Source organism: Pararge aegeria, chromosome 13, assembly GCF_905163445.1.
Source record: "Pararge aegeria chromosome 13, ilParAegt1.1, whole genome shotgun sequence".
In the NCBI taxonomy this organism is placed as follows: Eukaryota; Metazoa; Arthropoda; class Insecta; order Lepidoptera; family Nymphalidae; genus Pararge; species Pararge aegeria.
Genome location: NC_053192.1, coordinates 10,412,011 through 10,437,191, shown reverse-complemented (window position 1 = coordinate 10,437,191; position 25,181 = coordinate 10,412,011). Strand labels below are relative to the sequence as shown.

At 34.9% G+C, this 25,181-nt stretch overlaps 1 protein-coding gene across 1 annotated transcript in view; it reads right to left on the bottom strand.

The window, feature by feature from the left end:
- LOC120628657 overlaps window positions 1–23,619 on the bottom strand; it is a 473,143-nt gene extending 449,524 nt beyond the window's left edge. Inside the window, exon 1 of the mRNA XM_039897205.1 lies at window positions 23,536–23,619. Coding sequence (XP_039753139.1) covers window positions 23,536–23,590 — 55 coding nt within the window. The 5' untranslated portion in view covers window positions 23,591–23,619. The remainder of the gene's footprint in view (window positions 1–23,535) is intronic.
- Window positions 23,620–25,181: the final 1,562 nt, after the last annotated feature.

Below are 25,181 nucleotides of genomic sequence, written 5' to 3'. Positions count from 1 at the left end.
GCCAAATGAAACGAAATGTTTCAAGTCACACTTAGTCTACTCTAAGTTATAGTGTGTCGCAACGATATAAGCGTTTAACTAAACGTTTTACAGGCTCTGCTTAAAAATTTTAACCCCAAAATAATGTTATACTGTATTCTAGGATGTCTAAACAATTAATTTCACTTTTAAGCAATAAACCAACCTAATCGGACAAATTGATCAAAATGTTAATTAATATAATAGTTTAGAATAGGTACAATAAACAATAGACAATAGATACAGGATCCGGATACTGAACCAACAACAATAACCCTACAGTTATCAAAGGGATAGTCCACTATTCCTATTAGAAATCGGGGCATTGTTCAAAGGATTCCAGTAGGTATCAGATAAGAATCAGTGTTATTGTTTAAGACTGTAAGACTAATAATTATGAATAGCCACAAAGACTATGGACAAAGACTACTGGGAATTGGGATCGTTCAAAAAATTTATTTGAAACCTTAATTTTTATATTAGGTCCAGCGCATGTACCATGGTATTAAACAAACAAAATGGCACTAACGCATTGGTGCGTGACGTTAAACAAGTAACACTGTAAACACACTACCAATGAGTGATTTGCCAGCATTAAAAACGACCACTTTACAGGATTTTTTGTCATTTACGGATTGATTGAAAATCAATCCGTAAATGACAAAAATACAAAGTTCATGAGTATTCTTAACAGATAGCGCTAATTTATTTTAAAAATGAACGGTAAAAACATAAAAAGTGCTTGATTTATGCCGATACCAACAAGCCTAAAAGATTTACCTATATGTAAACAAAATAGAAATCACATCATTATTGAATAACATGAACCACAACACAAAATTACAAATGCAATTATTCAAACGTAGATTGAAATGTCAAGTGGCATATGATCTGTTTGGAAATTAATTCGGCATGAAATTACCCACTTACCTACTTATCTAGTCAGTGGGAAAATTAGCTTCGTGATCCGAGTCCATTCGTTGCAGGAAAGATTGGCGTTTGACAGACACAGGCAATGTTTATTCCGTAATTCTCAGTGAATACCTACTGTTTACTTTGTTAAGTACTTTAAAAATATTCTCTAAATATTGTATAAAATATAAGGTCTTATATTAACTACTTTTAGAGCAGCTTATTGTTTAATATAAAAACTTTCTACTTTATTAATGATATATATGATTGTAGTGTTCCTCAGCTTTAAAAAACAACGAAAAGACGGAAGGTTCTTCTTCTAAAAGAGGCCAACATGCTTGACCCTTCATTTGCCGTTGCCCCAAGTATATTGAGCAAAATGTAGGTAAAAAGGCTCATTGCGAGATATAAGAGGCCTTTTTACTGAAACTTTCACAGATCTTGCTGTCGAGATCCGGTAACGTCACTCTGGGTTTGGAACGCGATCGCTTTTGTTGATATTTGTCCGACAAAGTGGACAGATTCTACTCTTTGATGATGAACTAGTCTAGAAAAATGGCAGCAAAATTTTTCTAGACTAGTTCATCATAAAATTCAAATTCATTATTATTTTGCGGCGATCCAGACCGGTTTCCGTTTGATCGTGCTCCAGTTTTCTAAAAGAGAGACTTGGCTATACCGCCTGCATGATATAGCTGGTGTTGGGTCACACTCGTCTCACACACTGCACAAAACTTCACCGTGACAAATTAACTTGGTTGTTAGGTGTTTATTACAGTAGAACTCAGGTGCGTTCAATTTGCTCGGAGTAGAATTGTGACGTGAAGTAAAGTTGAAGAGACGGTAGGGTGGGAACTAGCCACGGCCTAGAACTCCTACTAGACCAGACCAGAAATTATAAACTGCTAGGGGTGTAGTTAGCTGTTAAATTTAATAGTACCGGAACGCTAAGAACGCTGCGCCAGCGAGAAAGAAGAAAATATAGAGAGTTTCCTGAGACTCAAATCGTTAAAATAAACGCCCCGCCACCTAATTCGTATTTCCGTCTCGTCGCAACACGTGTCAAGGGTACGTCTCGTGCAGCAATAGCTGATTCAATTTTGTAACATTTAATTGATTTTAACGTTTCGTCCCAAACGTGAATTTGGTTTTATATTTGATTTATGTTGATTGTGAAGGTAAATACGTGTGAATAATTTTAATTTTACCTTAAACCTTTTTAAAATGTGACCGAGACTATTTAATTGTGCATTTTTGGCCTTTTTTACTATTGGTAGTTGAAATCATGCTTGATCACAGATCGCAAGATTTAATTGCCGTGTTGTGGCAAAACTTATTAGGCACTAGCTGCTATGCTCACAACATAACTCGCGTTATTTTTGTTTTTTTTTTAAATCACGTAAAAACTTGATTTTCATACAAATTCGAACCCTTATTTTGTTTCTTTGGGGGTTCACACTGCGTTCCTTTATTGGTAATCCTGGGTAATCAAGTACTATACTTTTACGATTTACCTTAAGTTCGAGGACGATTCTTATCAAATAATAAGGAATTCAATGTTCTAGTGCTGGACTTCCCAAATAAAAAATATAATATAAATTAAACCAACCACGCTTCTCACCAGACGCACGTTGCAGATCACGTCCTGACCACAACTAACGCTATGTTAAGATTCACTATTGTCTATGAGAAATGTCTCTTCCTAAGCTTCGTATGATAACTATTTGTACGGCTTTATCTACACTGATTTTGCCATGATCTTTACAGGTAGAAAGAAGACTATTGCAGAAAGGGAAAACCAAAATGCTAAGAAATAAATGACGAGAATAACGTAACGCATTTTTGTTTCTTGTATATATTCTGATTTGGTGTATAAATAAAGAGTTATTATAATAATTAATATAGTAATTCTATAGGTCTTAGTCCAAAGGAAATAAAGTAATATATATTTACAACCTTCAATATTTCACCGTGTGAAGGTAAAAAATACAACGATACAGCGATGTGTTTGAAATTTGAAGAAACGTTACCCTTTTCAGACTTCGAGTCGAATCGAAATAACCACAAAACATTGCGATCCCATTTCCGATTCTCGTCACACAACTTCCGTTACGAAGAGGCCGGGTCGTAGGTAGAGGCACTTTAGCAAAGTCGGCAAATATAACGTTTACCTATTCTATACTAGATTTTTGTACGTTTGTGTTCGAAGCAATTTTGTAGAATTAAAGTAGGAGTTACGGGAGTTTTTTTCTAAGCTTCCGTTGTATTTCAAAAGTGTGATTTCTATTGCTGCTATAAAAATAAATAATAAACAATAAAGATGAAAAATAAAGAGTTGTAAATTGGGGAGGTATAAATAAAACATTTTTTTTAATGTTTATTGCCTGTATCTGAATCATTTTTATACCGTTCATATTGCACCTTAATACGGTACACTACGGTTACAAGTTCAACTTGCACATAGCCAATTATTTACCTACGTTGCATATAGATCATTTACATTACAATTAAATATTTTAAATTACAAGTCAATTTTTTAATTTAATCATTAATTCAAAAAGATTGAATCGACAGTTTATCGTCATATTAATTTGGGTATAATGTTTCATAACCAAATGTTCGTGCTCTACAGAGCCTGGTTGAATCTTATTTCCGTTCATTGTTTTTGTACGTATCTACTTCATTGTTTATTATTCGCCTAACTTTTGATGACTTGGGTTAGTAATTTACAAACTTTAGCTATCATGCACCAGATTTTAATACCCTGTAGCTTAAAGTATACGCTAAAATGTAATATTCTCAGCGCTCTTTTTACATAAAAATTACGTTACCAGGTTTATACGGGGTAAGAACGTTCGCTTATGCAATTTATTTACCTTTCATCATATTTTTTAAGAAAATAATATTAGGATATAGGAATATCCTTAGAGCCTTACAAATAAACGTAGAATAGTTATAAAGCGCAGATGCAGAGCAGTATTCACACTCCAACTGAGAGCACTTTTCTAATGTCAGAGCGTGATAAAACTCTGAATAACGATATCTAAATTTATCAACCTATATATTTTGTGAAGCACATAATATTTAATCAAAAATAATAATATATGTAGTATTAAAATATATGGGTTTTTCACCCATATATTTTAGTATTAGCTCAGTGGGCAGGAGGACGATTTCACTTCGTAGGGGCCGAGTTCGAACCCAAACACGCACTTGCTTTAACGGTGACGATAAACATCGAGAGGAAACCAGCATGCATGAGTTCTACATAAGGTTCTCAAAGCTGTGTGGAGTCCATCAATCCGCACTGGGCCACCGTGGTGGACTACGGCCTTAACCCCTAAACATTGTGGGAGGAGACCCGTGCCCTGTAGCGGACCGGTAATGGGTTGATATGATGTTGATGATGAAGCATTTAGAACTCTGGCGCCAGTATTCATTTTAAATACCTATTATCGAAAAGAGATTCGTGTTATTTTTTGTATGAATTTGCTTTCAGTTACAAGGAGCTCTACGGAGAGTAGGTATATCAACAGCAAATTGGTAGTATTAAGAATATCTTCTTTGATGCTAAGGCTGCTTTTCACAAGAGCTCATTGTGAAATTCCATCAAAACGTTATTACACTGGTTAAGGGGCTTTATGAAAATATAACGTCGTGAGAAATTTATATCACGGAAATAACAATCGAATAGATATTGTATAATAATTAAATTTAAGTTTAATATCTTATATGGAGCAAGTAACTCACATGGAATCCATTTACTAACGTAAGTCGTAAACGTGACCAAGTTCAAAGTGTATAGAAATTGTCTTACACATGCGTAAATTTTTTGACTACCTAAAAAATGGCTATATATTCTACCCGTTCTCCGTTCGAATCCCTTAGTCGCCTAATACGACACCCGCGGGAAGTGGAAGGGTAATGAAAACTGTATTGTTATCTGCCGTCGTCACGCGATGCCAGGTATTAGTTGAGAGCTGCGATTCCAGGTAGTCTTCGGGATGAAGCATGTGCTACCATCCCGAAGACTACCATATCTACAATTATTATTGGCCATGTTCGGCTCAACCGATCTTGGCACACATGAACCTTGAATCCCTGGAAAAGCTAATAAAATAACAGCATGTGCTACCATGCAAGACCGACCGCTTAACTTGTTTGATGAATGAATGTAAAGAAATAGTTATACACCCAAAATTAACGTAGCCGAGGTCGCAGACAACAGGTTTTATTTTAAATTTATATATAAACGAGAGAAATAGCACAAATAATTTTTCCAACAAGATTTGCTTTAACCTGTAAATAAAGATTTTTCGTACGGAAAAATAATAGCCATCACTGGGTCGGTAGGAGATCGTAAATCCCATGGCCGTGTATTTTGCGTGATTCTATTTCCATTCCCCTTGGAGTGGCTTCGTCCAGTGCCATAAATTATTCTCATCAATAACACCGCATCGTTGCTCTGTCAACAGCACTCAATTGTGAGCTTATATTTTTATTAGCTTAGTCCGCGACTTTGTCCACGTTTATTTCCGTTTTAAATTTACTTCTCCATTGAAGTCTTTTAAGGCCGCCAACCTAATCCCATCGATCCGCAATAAAACAACGTAGCGAGTCTGCTTATTCTCGTCCATCTGAGAAAAAAAAGGGATCCGCGTACAGTGGGTCATTGGCATAGATAATGCATGCAGGAGGACTATAACCCTCTTGTAACCTGTGTGTAGTCTCATCTATCTATATATTTAATTAAAAGTCCTTGCTGACTGATAATCAACGCACATTCTAAACCGTTGTGGTTAAAAACTTGTAATTTTCAAAGAAGGTTTATTTTATGCCGTAACCGCTCACTAAGCAAGGATTATTTGAAAATCGAAGAGGGTTAAATGGCGGTTTAAAGTTTGTATAAAAGTCTGTAATTTTTCCAGTAATATCCATGAAATTTGCTATTTTGGTTCTCAAAATTACAAAAGAAATATGTGTATACCAGTTTTTAGGAAAGAATTTTTAAAAACTGGGAAACAAAATTTAATCAGGGCAGTTTAAATATAGATGGAGAACACAAACAGTTTGTACCACCAGTTTATCGATGTCAAAATTTCTGAAGATCTGATAAATATCTTTACAGATCGAACTCTTCAACAGACAGAATCAACCATAAGATTTAACGGTGCTTTATATGGACACACATTCCACAAAATATATTATGAGCTAACACTTCATAACTAAAATTTGGTTTAGACTCTTTACCGATTACTGTTCGTCTTTGGTGATAGAAGCCAAAACAGACGTACGCTAAATTTTCCTCCAAACCTCCTAATTTGGTCACCCATCCATTTTCTGATTTAATTCAATGGAGTGACTAATTTTTGGTGCTGCTTTTCGGTCACACATCTTTCGCTTATTTGCAGTAAATTGTGACAGGGAGTTTTGATAGGGATGAAACCCTGGACGGTTATTTACGATAGGCAATGTTGATTGTGAAAAGTTTTGTTATTTACGTTTGGCTCAACACCCTCCTATTCCTCCCTAACCTGGACGAAATTCGGCACAAAGATAGCTTGCTATATCTTAGTATATAAAAGAGAAATACCACTGACTCACTCACTGACTAATCATGAAATCTCAGCAACTAAAAAACCTATAAACTTGAAATTTAAAAGGTTTCTTGTAGGACGTAGGTGTCAGCTAAGAAACGGTTTAGAGAAATTACCCCCCTAAAGAGGTGAAACAGGGGTTGGAAGTTTGTATGTCAATAATTATAAATAAATTGGCTAATAAGACAGGGATGCACGTACAATAGACGAGAAGTTTTAAATGCCAAACCAAACCAGTGGTAAAAGCATACGGGATATAAGGATTCTTCGGCATTTCGCTTATAGTTGTAATCTGCAATATATTAATAAACGCTTGAGTGTGTATTTCTGTCTGTTTGTAGCAATCTACCGTATAAACTATTGAGATGATCTGAAGGTAATATGAAATTAGCCCGTAGCTTTCTTCCTTTGTCTTTTTTTTTCTGGAGTATAGGAATCACAAGAAGTTTTCTCAAGCTCAGAGGGAATCAGGAATCCGCTTCAACCATCTTATCTTTAAGTGCACAATACTACTATTACTACTTTTTTTGTATGGATGGTTTTTAACAGTTTTTGTTGCAATCTCATTTTTATAAATCAGATGTGATAATTTGAGCTATTTATTTCTGTCTGATTAAGACCTGATAACGTAAAAATCATGGATTTTGCGCTTGGAGATAGGAGGAGGCGGTCCCGGGATTTCTTTTAATTTCAGGGCAAATCAAAATTTCATCGTGGATGAAGTCGCGGGCAACTGCTAGTTTTCATGATATGAACAAACGATTAATAGAAAATAGACTAAAAATATCCCTATCCTTTTATTTAAGTAAATTTATGACTATTGGTAGAGTGTTTGTACACTATAACGTAAATAACTAGATAATTACCATTTCTCCAAAGGAACCTATTTTCCACAAAAAGTTTCGTGTGACATCATCAATACTAGAGTGGTATATATACTGCTTGTTTCTATATTTTTCTCCCTTTGTAGTGGAATCGACACGTCAAATTATTCCCATCAATAACAAGACACTGTTGACGTATCCACAACACTCTATCAGCCCCTAATTCAGTTATCATACAGTAGAACAATGTTTTACCTAATTGCGGGAAGCTGCCATTTCATTGTCTGCCCCCCAGATCATTGTACGGGGCAGGATTTCCAGTGGCAGAAACTTTATATTTGATTACCAAATATAAGATTTTTCCTTTTTCATTATTGACAGACTAAGCAAATTGTCCACCTTCCAGAATACTTTTCAGATACAACTAGAAACTTAAAGTTTTCTCTTTTCTATGCGATTTTAAGATTCCGAGACACAGTGTTTTGTTTTTCTAAAAACTGTTTCCTTAGTTAAACTTAAATAACTTAAATATTCCTTACCAAAGTGTATGATTTATAAACTGTGATCAGGTACTTTGTGTCAGTATGTATCTGATAGATAGAATATATGTAATGTAAGTCCCAATGGCGTAATTTGAAATAATTCAAAGCTCGCTGTCTGCCGTTGTCAAAACGTAATATTACATTATTTAAACTTTATAAATATTATTTCAATAAAAGTTACATGACGCATTTTTATGGAAATCATTTTAGTACCTAGTGATGAATAGCTGCTTTAGGGAAGACATTGTAAGAGTTAAAAATCCTACCCTCAAGTTTTGTAGCTCATAATGGAGATTTACTTAATTGTCTACTGTGTAGGAGACCGCCCGCGCCAAAACATCTTACATGAGTTGGAGTCATTTTGATCTTTGGTACATGCCTGTCGTTCTGCGGGTACCACGGTCATGGTATTTATTCATCAGTTGCTCGGCGGAGGACGACCTCTACTCATATAGTTCTTTATCGGAGTCACCAATTTTATATGCTGATAGTCCTTTGGCTATTGTCGTTGATGCCACTACATAATATCATTAGGTAGTTGGATTATTTAAAAAGTATTTATTTTCTTACGTATTTCCAAGCCAGTACATTAATAGCAAAATAAGCTTAATATTCTTTGCAAGTCATGGATTCCACCAAAGTAAAACCTGCTTCTAATCAATACCACTGATTATTTAAAAAAAATATGCAAGGTTGTCTTTGTAGACTGCCGATAGATGTGAAATCTAAATCTATGTACGTATATCGTATCGATGGCTTTTCAATTTAAGGCGATAAGGGACCCATTCCAAAGTCTCTTTTGGTCTCATCACGGAGGTCATGTACGCTGATGATCTGTTTGATAGCTCAAAAAGCCTATAGGAGAATCAAACCTAGACGATGCTTGCCAGAAATTTAATTTGAGAAAAACAACAGAAAACAGAGCTTATGGAAATGTTCACTTTAAACACATATAACACCCCTCCAGTTATATCCCTCAAAGATGCTCAAGCAGGTTGATAAATTTAAGTATATAGGTACAGATTTGGAGGATACTTATAGGATATGCGATGCCTCGGCAGCATTTGGCAAGCTTAGTGAGAAGTTTCTCCGTTCACATGAAATTAAGTTAAATACAAAAATCAAAGTGTACATGGTGATCGTATCGACAATTCCTTTACTGTGTAGAGACTTGGACTATTTACCGCAGGAATATTCGCATATTAAATAGATTTTACCTTAAATACCTTGTGAAATACAGAACATCAGGTGATCCGATCGATCGCGTAAGAAGCACCGACTTATAACGACGGGCAAGAGTCATTGACATTGAGACGTATCTGATGCGATGACAAATACGCTGGTGTGCATATGTCATGAGAATGCCCTAGATCGTGACCATCTTTAAACCAGACCATCCTTCAATATTGCCATTAACTACGTTGACGGTACCGTTACATGTCCGCACTGTATACGCATATTTAGATCAGACATAGCTAAAAGCTAGAAATCTGCATACCTTAGAGATCTCCATAATGTTCTCAAAGGTGTGTGGAGTCCACCAATCCGCACTAGGCTAGCATGATGGACTACGATCTTAACCCCTTATTATTGTAGTCATATGCTCTGTAGTGGGCCGGTAATGGGTTTGTATGATGTTGACGATGATGATACATATAGCTCATGGGAAGCGTGTGGTGCGATGATGCAAGTTTCTCACTTTTTGTTTACCCAAAATGTACATAAACATTATAAATATAGCTCACGGATAGCGTTCAGTGACGATGACGCGAGTTCCATGATAGCTTTTCACTCAAAAAGTTCTCAACGCACCTAAAGAAGTTTCCACTTTCAAAATTCAGCCAGGTATATATACTCTGACTCTTTACTACGATTATTTTACTTTATTCACCGCACACAAGAGACCATATCTTACATCCATCAAATTTGGAAACATTTGTATTGTATATGTTGAAAGCAGACAGATACACTCTGGAGACATCGAATGTAGTGCTTTTACAGGATTGATACGTGAAATTAAATTGCTTCAGGTGTTACTCTTTGAGTCAAAGGATAAAGGTGCTTGTTTATTTAGATGGTTCACTTGAATAGTTGCTATACGTTTCCACTTAAGGCTACTCACACTAGTTCTGCTGCAGATAACTTATTTGTTTCTATACTTTAATTGATTTAGTAAACTCTTACTCATTTGTAATAATACAATATAGTAATAAACTGTATATAACCTTTATTTTGTTCGAAGCGTTTTTCTCTTATTTTATTTTTTGATCACAATTTTAACAGGTAAAAAGAGGAAAGGTTCAGTTCATAAAATGCATTTCATGCGTACTTTAAATGTCGTTTTTTAATAATATTTTCTTAAAATGATAAATGTTTAAAAATTATATTAAGTTACCTTCCTATTAGTGTTTCAATAATATTATATATTTGAAAAAAGGCACTAAAGGAAGTTGAGTTTGAAAATTGATTGCTGGTATTAGGGAAAGGAAATCAAATTAAATCAGACAGCGCAGAAATATTTTTTTTCTCTTTGATTATAGAATCTCTTAAGTAAGAAATTAAAGGCTAATTTTGCGTAAATATTTCTTAAACGGCTTTTCCTTGATCATTAAGAGACGATAAAATCATAAAAGCGATTATGTTTTATGATTTAAATTTAACAGGACCTTTTTTAAATTATTAATTTTTTAAATGTTCTGTTTGCTAAATCTTTTCGGTTCTGCAAATCTCTTTTACAGTTTTATGGTCGAAAATAGCATCCAATGTTATGTTTTAGTCTCCTTCGATCTTTAAGAGCATGATACAGTGTAAATTAGGGCAAGTTGTGACGACAAGAAATATCAGACCAGATCAAAAATAATTTTTAGATCGATATAGCGATAAGACCGCCTGTGCACACCAATTTTTTTTAAATAATTTACTTCATTATGTTATTTGTAACAAATTTGTGTGCAATTAAATGTATAGTCTATTAATATCTAGTTTCCAAACTGGCTGGCTAGCTTATATAGTACCCCGTAGCACAGTAGTAATATTTTATGGTACAAGACGCATGCTCAACTGCTCAATTCTGTTGTTGCAAATAAAGAATATTGTTATGTCGAATTATTTTTTGAAACTACCTACTTCACAAATATCGAAAAAATGTCGACTACTATAATGCATTATTTGGACCGTAATTCTATAACCTTACTTTTCTACTTATTTCGAGCATAACTAATTCGCACATTGCGGTCACAAGACTCTTCAAGGAAACGTAAAGTAAGTAGCGTGATTTGCCCCAGATTGTGTTTTATATTGGAATATTTCAGCCTGTGTAGTGAGCGACCATTTTATTTTCCAGGTCATAGAATCCACGCGAGCTCCATTTATTTGCATACTTAATTGTGATTGGGTTATGATTTTTTAAATCTACCTTTATGCTTGCACCTTTATTTATACCTTAACGACCCATTCACCATGCTATGCGGTTCCGTGCAGAAATCTTGAGGAGATTGTTTTAGTCCGTGCAAGTTGGATAAACCCTGTCAGTAGACAGAAATATATAGGATTTTTTTGCTGCTCAGCAGAATGATAAACGCACAAACCTAACAAAGAAGTAGTTAGATGGCTTGTCATATATAAAAGTACGTATGTATACCACGGTACCACATACGGTCTCTGTGGGAAAATGACAAAACAACTCTCCTAAAATCCTATTAATTTCATAACATGAATAACATAATATGACAGGAAAAATTTAATAAATTCCATTGAACAATAATTATTTAAATATAATTTCTTAGGATCCAGTGAGTTAGGATCATTTGATATTACTTATTATATTATTATTATACGAGTGCATTATATCAGAAGATAGGAATCCTAAATTATAATATATCCTTATAGGGCAATTTCCGTGTATGCATATAATTAAAAAAAAGCAAAGACCCGTCTCCTTCTACTACTACAAACTAGAATTATTTCCAGAATAACTGACTGAAATCCTTAGTGGCCTGTCACAGCTTCAATGGCTGTGGAAAATCTGACGGCCTAAAAATTAACTTACAATGGAAGGTTAATCGTCATTGTGCGGAAACAAGACATGAAGCCTTCCAGAAGACCATAAACTCACCGCCATCACATGATGTTGATAAGTATTGGTTAAAGGAGTACTAATACAAACAATATATAAAATATGTTATTTTACAGTATTCCTAAATACGTACGAATTCTGAAAAAGAGGTTCATTACGTCAGCGGGGCGTACAAAAATTTTCTTTCATTGGAATCGTGTACTTCCAAAAAATCAATAGCCGTCAAAGTTTCCGGGGCGAAGGCTATAAATTTTGGGCCCTGTAATCTCATTGAGATTCCATTTCCATTTCTCTTAGAATAGAGCATCCAATGCAATAAATTACTTCTATCAATAATAGCCGGACTGTGCTGTGTCAACAAAACTGTTATTTCTGGTCGGATGTCTTTTGTTTGGTCAGATACGTCACAACGTTACAGTAATAACGATATATAAACCTACTAACGGAACGTGTAATGTAGTCTATATTAATTTTACTATTTTTTGTGTTCCATTCATACGCATACCAAGCCATATACAGCAATATAATAAGTCTGTATAATATAGTATGTTTACCTAAGTTCTACAGGAACGTGAAATCTTAGCGTTTGGCAAGGTTAACATAAAATCAATAATTTATAACCTAACCGTAGCGTGGCCGGGTCTCATAATATTTATATTATATTATAAGTGTGTATATTATCAATACAGAAGGTGTTCATTAACTAGAGCGACTTCTTTCACGTAGAGTTTTTGATTTTACCGTACCTACTGTTTTATATGTAAAGATGAAATTAAAACTTAAGTTAAATGAAATGATAATTTACGACATATAATGTATACCTCAACATACCTTTATTTTATGGTAAACATATAATAGAAATCATTATGCATAAAGCTTTAATTAAGTTTTATATGCAGGTTTGCCGCTAAAATGCCTAGAATGTTGTTTCAAATTTCTATCTTACCATAGACTAACTCTTTACTTTTGATACGCCAACGATAGGTTGGATTACTAAATAGATAGACCTAACACACCGTCTTTGCTATATTTGTAACACAATATTCAAACTGCTCTCAGAGTGAAGTGAAGATATGAACATAATATGAATAAATTCCTTGTATTGTGTCGAACATAACCCACGAAAACTTTAGTCCCCACAGTTGAGGAAAATTCACTTATCCTTTTACTTCTTTACCGGAAACTTTTCTCCGAAACAGCTATACGTGTAAAGAAAAAAAGCCTTTGATAACGATCAAAATTTAAAAAGTACCTACCCGTTTCAAAGTTCAATTGAATTTACCACAACATACGTATTTCCGATTCGAAGAGAAAGGTCAACGAAACGTCTTGACGACCCCTGGAAGCTTGATCGTGAATCGGACAAAGGCTTCAGACCTAAAGCCCTCCGGAAAAGGCTATCGGTTTATGTTGATGCCACTCCAAATGTAAAATATTGATAAAAATATTGGTATACGTGGAGTAATTGTACTTGGCTTAATTATCTATCCATATATATATAAAAGGTCAAGGTGACTGATTGACTGACTGATCTATCAACGCACAGCTCTAACCACCTAACGGAACGGGCTGAAATTTTGCACACAGATAGTTATTACAACGTAGGCATTCGCTAAGAAAGGATTTTTGAAAAAAAAAGAGCGTTAAATGGGGGGTGAAAGTTTGAATAAAATCCAATTTATTTTTCAAGTTACATCCATGAAACTTTGATTTTAGGTTTTCGATGAAAAATAGAGAAATACATGTTTCACAAATTTTAAAAATTCCAACTCCAAAGACATCAATAAGGGATGAAGTAATATTATAAAAAGTCATCATATAAATGAAAGTTTCTGATTTATTAAGTAATTTACGTTCATATTTTTCTATTAGCAGCAAGACTTTGATTAAAACCATTGTAGTTAAAATTTAACAAATCAAAAATTGAACTGCGAAGCCGCGGGCAAAAACTAGTCGTATATAAGCAAGCACCGTGAACTGTGGAGACCTCAGATCAGACTGTATTCTGATCTGTGGTCGCCACACGTCGCTTCCTTCGCCCTTCCCTTCCTGTGGGTCTCGTAAGAAGCGACTTAGGGAATATAACGGAGTATAGGCAGCAGTATCCTCTGAGCTTCTTCCAGCATCTACAACAATCGTTCAGCAACGGCTGTTAAAGCAGGCACAAAATTCCTAAAATAAACTTTAGAATAGGTACCAGTAAACAAAACTAGAATACCGCATTATTTAATTACTTAATAACTATGAGGTGAATTTAGAAGTGAAGACTATTATAAACTGGCGACAATATTCATAAAACAAAACATTTCTAGCAGTGCGGTGGCACTGTCCCCGGTCCTTGAATTTTTCATTCCCCCGAGGCTCGGCATTACCAAAATTACGTCATATTTCTTTTCTCAACACATGGTGAGGGGATAGTAGTGTGTTGACTCGCTTTTTACTGTAGTGTTATTAAAAGCAAGAGAGCCCAGTACAATGGTTGTAAAACATAAAACTGGTTTCATTTTATGAATAAAAAAATATTCAATGTAATAATAATGCAAGCCCACCATGATGATTTTTTTATTTTCCAGAGCATTTCCTTATATGCAAACGTGGTGTTTGAAAATCAATTATAAGGGATTGCAACTAAACTTAATAAAAATGAAAATAGACTAAACTGAATTAATTAATATTATTGTTGTTGTTTTTTTAATTGTTTTCTTTACACTTAGACAAAATTATATCATATTTCATAAAGTCATTTATTAAGAAGTCGCATAGTAATATCGCTTTTCAAACTCACCGTATGCAGAATCAGTATAAGACTATTGGTTGTACTTTAACCAGTAGTCTCTACATCATACTCGTAGTATAGGTACGCGATGCGAGTTCAAACCTGCACGCTGCGTCTAAGTGTCAACATGAAGCATAATTATTACTATCTTGAATTATTAAACCAAATACCCTAAACGGGAACCGTTACCACAGCGATATATCGCTTAGCGACGTCTTTGTCTGTAGGATGGTAATCAGACTAAACTAAAGCAACTTCAGAAATTATAAATGTCCTTTTTTATAGTAAACGATCAAAAAATATGTTACGACTCATATTCATAACATATTTTTTGCATTAAACATAATTACCTACCTATCTGAGCTTAAATACAAAAATTATTTTATGGTTATGGTTATATCTTATATCATCGACCCATAAGAATATACCTGTTATATTATATTCTTTTTGATATTCGTAAACAAAAATAACCAATGTAAGAAAAACAAATACTAATAGTAATACGAAACAAAATGTTAAATCTATTTCTTCGAAACTACTGCAGCGAGGCATAGTTCCTAAGATGTTGGCAGCATTGACCGTTTGAATATACCAACAAATACTCTACTACTTCGACCCGCTCTATGACCACCGGCAGACTCGCTTACCCTTTTTGACAATTCTTTAAAAAGAGCCCGAGTCCCCGGTACCCACGCTCCCAAATTCTTAAGTCAAATCTTATATTATATTATAATACAATTTAGTCGATTGAACAGAATCATCATTTACTATTAAATAATTGAATCCGTGAAAACTCATTCCGTAACTCAAGTTTCCGAAAAAGGTATCAGGTACGCTTGAAGTAAGCTGCATTAGCCTTAAAACTATGAAAATTTTATGCAAGTTTTAAAAATCCAAGGATTGTTTATCGTTCAAGAAACTGTTACGCTAGTTAGGTACTCTTTCCGCTCGTTATTTGGGACATCGTACGCTCATTAAAGTTCCCCAACTCACGCCAAACTGAACTCAGTTTTGTAAAGAACTGCAGGTAATTTCTTTGTTTAATGTTCGAATTATTTGTAACTAGTAGGTAACTGTTGGACATCCATCTTTACAACATACCTATCTATATAGATAGATATATGGATAGATATATCTATATAGATATATGGATCTTCCAAGCCGGCCGGTCACCGTGGAAGATCACGACCAAAACCCTCCAGAGAAAATAAAAACAAACAGTACAAAAAACAGCCATCATAATACCCTATACATATTAACATACAATGTTAAAACTTTGTCGACATACTCACGATTATTGGAATTAACAGAGTGTCTGAAAAATATAAAGTTTGATATTATTGGTCTATCAGAAATTAGAAAACTTAGAAACAAGATTGAAGAACACGACGAGTTTATTTTATACTACATTGGAGAAACGCCTGGATTGTATGGAGTAGGATTAATTGTCAAAAAACATCTAAAACGATACATCATAAGCTTCATAGGACTATCAGAAAGAGTAGCGTTGTTAAGGATGAATATCAATAACTTAAAATTAAGTATCATTCAAGTCTACGCTCCAACGGAGGCGTCGAGCGACGAGGTGTTGGAATTTTTCTACAGTACTGTCGACAAAGCTATACAACTCTCAGATAACAATATCATAGTCATGGGAGATTTTAACGCCAAAATAGGACAAACCAATCCTAATGAAACCGCTACTGGCAACCACGGCTACGGAGATAGAAACAGTAGAGGAGATAGACTCATTGAGTTTGCGCACGAGAATAACCTATCTATCATGAACACCTTCTTCAAAAAAAATAGTAAACAAAGATGGACTTGGAGATCTCCAAATGGCAAAATAAAAAACGAAATAGACTATATCTTGACAACTTTACACAAAAACATATGCAATAATATACAGTCTTTAAACATCACTTACCCCTCGGATCACAGACCTGTGAGAGCGACACTTAACATTCTTCCCATAACAAAAAGCCGGTGTATGTTTGGCCAATGCTCCAGATCCCAATTAAAAAAGAAGAAGAAATACAAACCTACAAACAAACGCTGAAAAGTTGCACAACAAACTTACTTACGAACTGGAGAGACGAGGACTCCGTTCAACATCACTACGATAATATTATAAACGCAATAGACACCAGCCTAAAAAAAGCTTACGAGGTTACACCTAGAACAAATCCAGGAAAAAACCAGACACTATCAGCACGCACAAAGGCGTTAATTTGCAGAAGACAAGAATTACAAAAGACTAAACCAAAATCAAGAGCCATGAAAAATGAACTAAAAGCACTCTACAAACTCATTAGTAAATGTACCTACTTAGACTACAAGGCGCACCGCACAAGAACCTTCGAAAAACACCTTAATACCACAAACAGTGTCAAGAAGGCATACAAGGAACTGAGAACACATAAACTATGGATTGAAGAGTTGAAAGACAAAACAAAAAATACCCAAAATAGATCCGAAATACTGAAAATAGCACACCGAGCCAATATGGATACGAACTACCGGACACAAATAGAGGAGAGACGAGAGCAAGCATAGAAGATTCTGAAGTGATTAAAGGGATTAAAACACTAAAAACAGAGAAAAGCCCAGGCCCCGACGGTATCACCAATGAAATTATAACAACTGGTTGTGAGTTCCTAGCAAAACCACTAAATCTACTGTTTAATCAGATACTGAACAGCTCATATACACCACGTCAATGGTCAGAGTCAAATATTATATTGCTTTACAAAAAAGGAGACCCTAACAACATAAATAACTACAGACCGATAAGCCTACTACCTTCACTATATAAACTGTTTTCCTCAATAATCGAGAAAAAGATAAAAGAAAGCACAGAAAAATACCAACCTATAGAACAGGCCGGCTTCAGAAGAAATTTTTCAACAGTGGATCACATACACTCGCTAGAGATGCTGATAGAAAAATACTAAGAGTTCAAGAGACCACTCTATATTGCCTTTATCGACTACCAAAAAGCATTTGACTCTCTGTTCCATTCATCAATTTGGGATACGCTACTCTCTCAAGAAGTACCACTAGACTACATAAAAACCATAAAAAATATCTATTTTAACAGTACTAGTAGAGTGAAGCTAGAGACTACAGGACCACCCATACAAATGGGCAGAGGTGTACGGCAGGGAGACCCACTCTCTCCAACTATCTTCATAGCGGTGCTACAGGCCATTATTGGCAAACTAAATTGGGAAAAAGTTGGCATAAATATAAAAGGACGTTACTTGAGTCATTTGAGATTTGCTGACGACATAGTCTTGCTCTCAGAAAATACAAACCAACTACAAGAAATGATAAACTATCTATACCAAGAAAGTCGTAAAGTGCGCTTGGAAATTAACCTAACAAAAACAAATGTCATGACGAACCATACTGAAAGACCAATATACCTGGAAAAATCACCCCTAACATATGTAAAAGCCTACATTTACCTGGGAAAGCAAATTTCATTTAGCCAAGAAAATAACGAACAAGAAGTAGAGAGAAGAGTCAACATCACATGGAAAAAGTTCTGGAGCTTCAAAGAAATACTCAAAAGTAAAATGTCCATACGAATGAAAACGAGAGTCATGAACACCTGCCTACTGCCCTCATTAACATACGCCTGCCAAACTTGGAAATTTACCAGAAAAGTAAAAAACAAAATTATATCCAGCCAAAGGAGTATGGAGAGGAGCATTATGAAAATAAGGAAAATCCAAAAGATCCGCCACACTCATATAAGACAGAAAACTCAAGCCATTGACGCTCTCAATTATTCACAAAAGCTCAAATGGCGATGGGCTGGTCACGTAGCGAGGCTAAGCGATAACAGATGGACAAGAAAGACAACACAATGGACAGGCCCACTAGGACAGAGAAAGAGAGGAAGACCAAATGCACGCTGGGTAGACGATATCATAAAAGTAGCAGGTCCTCATTGGTTACGAGCGGCAGAGAATAGAGAGTACTGGTCTTCTCTGGAGGAGGCCTTTACCTTTCATGGAGAGGGTTCTTGCTAAAAAAAAACATTAAATTGATTACTATGATGTTATGCAAATTATAACACTAACTTAAATCGACAACTAATTAATTTACTTTTACATTTTTAAATGAAACTACAAAAATAAAATGGATTTGAATATATTATTATTACATTGTAATTATTTGCTAATCATAAATCACATTAATTTTAATTTATTTATTTCTAATCTATTCTATATGCACATTGTAAATGAAATTGTACTATGGAATGCAAGAAATAAAAGGCTTTTTATTTTATTTTTATTTTTTATTTATTTATTTTATCTATATAGATATTTCCACACACCACAATTCTTAAGTATTGTGTTCCTGGGCCCCTGCGACTCTCTTGATAATGACCTAGTAATATATTGTTATTATTGGCATCCATTTTAATAATGACAGATTTATTATATAAATTAAGCTTAATACGTCGTATTTAAATATTGGATAGAAAACAGGCGTTACTTTGCGGAACTCCATGATATATTATGAAAATATGTTATGTTACATACAAAGAAGTACCTTTTAAAAAATATCTTACCGATCTTTTTGTCTTTCTGTCTTAGTGGTTTTCTAGCCCTACTTTCGGAGGGACTGAGTATGACCAATGACTTTTCGAATTTATATGCTTAAAATTAAAATTACAGTGAAAACTCAGTGAAGATACTTTTTGATTGCGTAAAATAATCATTTGTTATTTACATCAAAGAAAATTTACTTCCTTCGTGAGTGTGAAACAAAAATCTTCATTATCAGTCCATTATCGGCTCTTATCGGCTTATAATTGGAAGGGTATAGGCCGTAGTCCACCAAGCTAGCCAAGTGCGGATTCAAGACTTTAAACCCATTTGAGAACGTTATGGAGAACTCTGTTACATTTTTGTCTGGTGGGAGGCTTCGGCCGTGGCTAGTTACCACCCTACCGACAAAGACGTGCCGCTAAGCGATTTAGCGTTCCGGTACGATGATAAGGAGTATAAGTTTAATATAACTGCCATACTCCCAGGTTAGCTCGCTACCATCTTAGTCTGCATCATCACTTACCACCAGGTGAGATCATTGCAGTCAAGAGCTAACTTGTAGTGGAATAGAAAAAAAAGAAAATATTATGTACATATTATTTAGTTTAATATTAATACGAGTAGATATTATATATTCCACGTACAACATTTCTTCGACTCTTGTAACTAAGTTATTTTTCCGCTCCGCAATCCGTCACAATGATAAAGTTAAGGCGCTTTGAAGCCAGTTCCGTTTCCCATAGTGAATGTTACACAATAACATGTAGGTTATTCTACCAACATGTTATTATGTACTACTACTGTATTGAGATATTTTCAGCTTCAGATAAGTCCTATTTTCAAACCAATAATTGAATATTTCTACTTGGTTTCAGACAAAAATTAGATCTGACATTGACGTTAAATCTACAGTATATATTTTAAGAGGCTTTGCAAACGTGCTCTTTGATCATTGAACTGCGACCCATAGTAACGGGTGTAAAGACGCAGGTCACTAGTGTCCTATAAAACAAATCTAGGTAATTCTAAGAAAACTTTGTACACAAAATGTTGTTTGTGAAGCTCGCAGGGCGTAGCAAGTTTATTGATGAAAGTTGGTAAACATTTTTAAGTAAATACGTGTCGTAACAAATTCTAAAGTTGGCAATCGTCCGAGACTACAGTGAACTCATGCGGCGCCACTTGTCGCGCAACATCGCGTATCGCTACTTCAGCTGTCGCACCGACGAGAATGTGAAAGAAGCTGCGCAAACGTAGACACATTTTCATCTCGATACGAGATACCGTAATGTGAAAGTAAAAAACTGTTGTTGCAATATCTGGAAGCGATTCTCTTTTACATTTATGTAATGTTACAATGTAACGTGGAGGCCACGGGTAAAATCGCATCGCAAATTTTCACGCGAGTTAAATAAATATAGGCAGCGTTAGCACTGCGCGTGACGTAGGCGCAGTGCTAACGGTCATTACTACCTGTGGGATGTTAGGTCTCCTTACTTCCCTATCTGCCGCGATTTTAGGTAAAACATCGCGGTACTAAAAACGGGCGGGCGACACGTTAGGTCGGTCTACATTGTGTAACTTACGAGGGGCTACTCGTAATCTTATAACACATATTCAGCGGTTCTAGCGATCTGTGTTCGAGACCTCTCAGGAATAACGATAATTATTTAGTTTTCAAGACTCATGAAGCTGCACGCTACAGTCCCGAGAGGCAATGAATTAAATTGATCATTTTCATTTATTCCACTTAAATTTTATTTGATGAAGTCTCACAAACGTAGTTCTTTAACCTTGAATGACAACATTTTAAATTGTATTGTGATTCCTAAAAGATTTGAAAGCAAACACTTGTTTGATCTAATATTAATGAAGGTAAGATTTTTGCTGAACTATTTAGTCATGCATTGTTTTTGACAGCGAGGGTCAGCTGTACTGAGAATATAATTCTTTAAATATCATATTCAATAAGGTTTACCTACACTGTTTTTCTTGTTATCTGCTGGATTGCCGGACGGAGATCGCTTCGTAAGGCCGCTTTTTTTATAATACTACAAGTATCCTCTGACTCCGATCTCATCTGATGGTAAATTATGACACAGTCTAAGATGATAGCGATCTAAGCTGTTAGTGTAAGGGTAGAAGTTCAATAAAACTGTACCCCTTACAGTTTTATCAAACCTATACCCTTAATCGGTTCAGCTTGTAATACCTTAGCGGCACGTTTTGCCAGTCCAGATCCGAGTAAATTCAGGTATTACAAATTTCAAAATTGCTGATGCTGATCGAACCAAGGACCACCCACTTTCTAATTGTCATATTGTATTCAAAAGGTTCTTGGATTTATCAATTTTCCATCCCTGGTATAACGCGTATTTAATTTCATAAACCATTAATTATAACAGCTACCTACTAACAAATAAAAATATTATTCTTTCATCTCGATTTATTATAAAGTTTTCTGGCAGTCACAGTTTAAATTACAGCTACTATACAACCTAAACAAATACCTACAAAAAATAAAATAAAATGCTTTATAATATAATAATCTTAATGTTGTATAACCAACTTTATCCTTAAAATTTTTAATATTCATGAAACAAAGGTTTCTTAAGAAAGAACGAGCGAAAAATCTGAAAGTTTTTGTAATGGCCGAGATATGAAGATTAATTTTTCGCGTCGCTATGAGATAAAGGCCCGTTTTACGATGCTAATAAAGCCTTTACAAAGTTGGTTTTACGCTGATTTCAAATAAAACTCTTAATAACCTGTGGAGTTTTGTTCACGAAATTTTATAATTATTTGCTGTTTATCATTGTATGTATCACAGTTGTGATGACCTTTGTGTTAAATTGAAATTTCTTTGAAGTGACGTAATAATTTTGGTTTAAGGGCACTTAAATAATAAGTTGTGGTAAAACGGAAGGTGAGAAGGTTTGCCGTACCACAATTTACTACAAATACAGGCGATAGGTATTGGGAACGAGGATAGAAATCTTTTGATTGGCGGGATGTCAATCACACGGTAAGAGCGTTTACCCTGGCACCCTGCGGTTTTACGGTATCGTCTATTTTCTGAAGAGAAGAGTGTAGACCTATTTATTGGTTTATATTAGCTTGTATTGAGCTACTGCTGGGCAAGGTTGTCCATATTCTCTTCATAGTTATTATCTTAGGGCTGTTAGTAATTTTTTTTTAAACTAGATGTTAGCCCTTGAATCACCTGGTGCTAACCTGTTAGTAGCATGGCAGTTATATTAAACCTATACACCGCTACTGGGTTTGGCGGCGTCATACCGAAACGCTATCGCTTGGTGGCAAGTTTTATAGCTAGGGTGGTAACCAGCCACGGCCAAAGCCACCAGACAAAAAGTGTTGGCCACGCGCGTAGTTTTAAACCGGTAAATATAATTTTAAAATGGTAAGCATGTCTTCTGAAGCAATAATGTGAGCAATAAGACTCTTAAGCAAGTAAGTTATATTTAATGTTTTCATGACAATATATGAGAGTCTTTGTCACTCAATAAAACTCACTTCAGAGGATTGTCACGTACAAAGATAATCGTTTAACGTTGCAACTAGGCCACACCAATCTTTCGGACAGATGAAAAAAAATAGGCGTACTATAAAAATACGCATTCACAGTATAGATCGTGACTTCAATTTACAGCGTGCTCCACACGAGAGTTGTACGCCGAAACAAGCAATAAATTCGCGTGTCAAAGCTTTACGATATCGAATAGTTTTTCATGATAAAATGGAGTTTCAGTGCCGTCTTAATGGCAGAAATGAAATACTAGGCCCGCCCTGATACATGGCCGGCGCTCGTTCTACAAATTGAAATAGGACTCTCGAAATTGAAACGGAAATTTCTTTACAATGAAAACAAGTGATTGGTACAAGCTGGTGAAATTGCTTCATTCAAGTTCATATTTTTTTTGTAAAAATAATAATTTTATAATATTTTCGGAGAGTTAATAAAATAGACCAGCGCTAGACTCAATTTAACGGCTATTTAAGGAGTGTCTTCGAGCTACATTTCTGTAATGAAGAAAGTAAGTAGTAAGTAAGTCACAAAAATAGCCAAAGATAATAATAATGATACCAGCGATTTCGTCTCATGATAAGTATGTACTCTTTATTTGAAGGATTCTAGTAGTAGGCACTACTAGAATCCTTCAAATAAACCAAGGTTCATGACCAAGCTTGTCAAAGAAAGTACTTACCACGGCCAGGCTTCTTTCTGGCGCCAAATAGCAATGATTTGTTCCAGTCTGGCATATGAGGCTTAATATCACCGCCTCATCTTGATGGATACGGGGCGGCACTTTGGACTCGCTCCTGGCATGCCCTGCGAAGTGTGAATTTCATATATTATTGTATGTTTAAATATATTCAAAAGTAACTAGTTGTACCCTGCTACGCTTCGCTGTGGCACATTTGTATGGAATGGTTGAGAAATGAGAAACAAAACAAATAATACGTTACATATGTCAGCGAGTGTTTTTCTCGCTTTCGGCAGATGGCGCGGTCACTGGTACATCGATCGTTGAATAAAACTGTAGTTTCGCGGTCGCGGATATGTGACTAATCCAAAAATTAGATTTAAAAAATCCATGATGCGGATTATATATCATGCTAAAATTTCAGCTCGATCGGTGCAGAACTTTTTGAGTTTTTGAAGCGTACACTAACCAACATAACATTTTTATATATATAGATAGTTTACGTTTGGTATTTACACTATATCTGTGTCTGCATTCTTATTCTTACAAGTATCAGTTAATTCTGTGAGAACCTACTCAGAATTTGTCCATTCAATTTTTCTCACAGTGAAGAAACTTCACTTCTGGAAGAATTCTATACCTATTAATTTTAATATTTGGTACATAAGCGATGGTTATAAATTTCCATCAGGTGAACCCAAGTAGATGGCTTGGGTTATCAATTATTACAAAAAATAAGCATACTATACGTATTGGGTAAGACAAAATGCCCGAACAATGTCCTGGGTCTAAGAAACAATAAAGAACAGTAACAGTTTTTGTTTAAGTTCCAATTTGGTTATTAAAACCGTTCCTGAAAAAAAAATATGAAGTTTAAACTACTCGAAACTATATATCATAGAAGTTCAGACATCGTATTGCTATCGATATTAAAAGATTTATATAAACCATTAAAACGAGTTTCAAAATAAAATATTACGGAACAAGCTGTACGTGATTAAAAATAATTTTAAAACAAGACTGCCGAACATCGTACTATATTTCACTCTTGAAAATGGCGCCATAGAGCGACTATATTGAAAATTTTTCGATAAATTTACAGCCAGTATAATTTTTAATGATGTAAGACTTCTAACGATATACCTACACAGTTTTATCAGAATATCTACAGACCTTTAAATGTTCTAAACTATATTCCAAATAATTGTAGTATACTACACCAGTCACAAAAATTTAAACATGAATAACAATTCGATTATTTTTTTCTGCTGCATTAAACTACCGCAATTATTTATCTCGTTCATCATGATATTATAGTACCACGAGCAAAAATCACCGTGTAAGTTATAACGCCAAATCCATGGTAGACAAGTTATGGTAGAATAAAGAAACTTACTTCATTTATAAACCCTTAAATATTACACATGTCTGTCTGTGGCTCGTGCTTGGATACTACGTCCTAGGTTCGATTCCCATATAAGGTCAACACTTTACAGGTTTTGGGTATTGCTATTAAAACAAATTATATTTACCAGTTAAGGGTTAACAAATTACCGATTGTCCCGGCTAATATCACCAAGATGTAAAAAAAATGTTTTCTTTTATTTCTAAGTAAGCTAACCCAAAACGGAAAAGTGAGGTCAGTA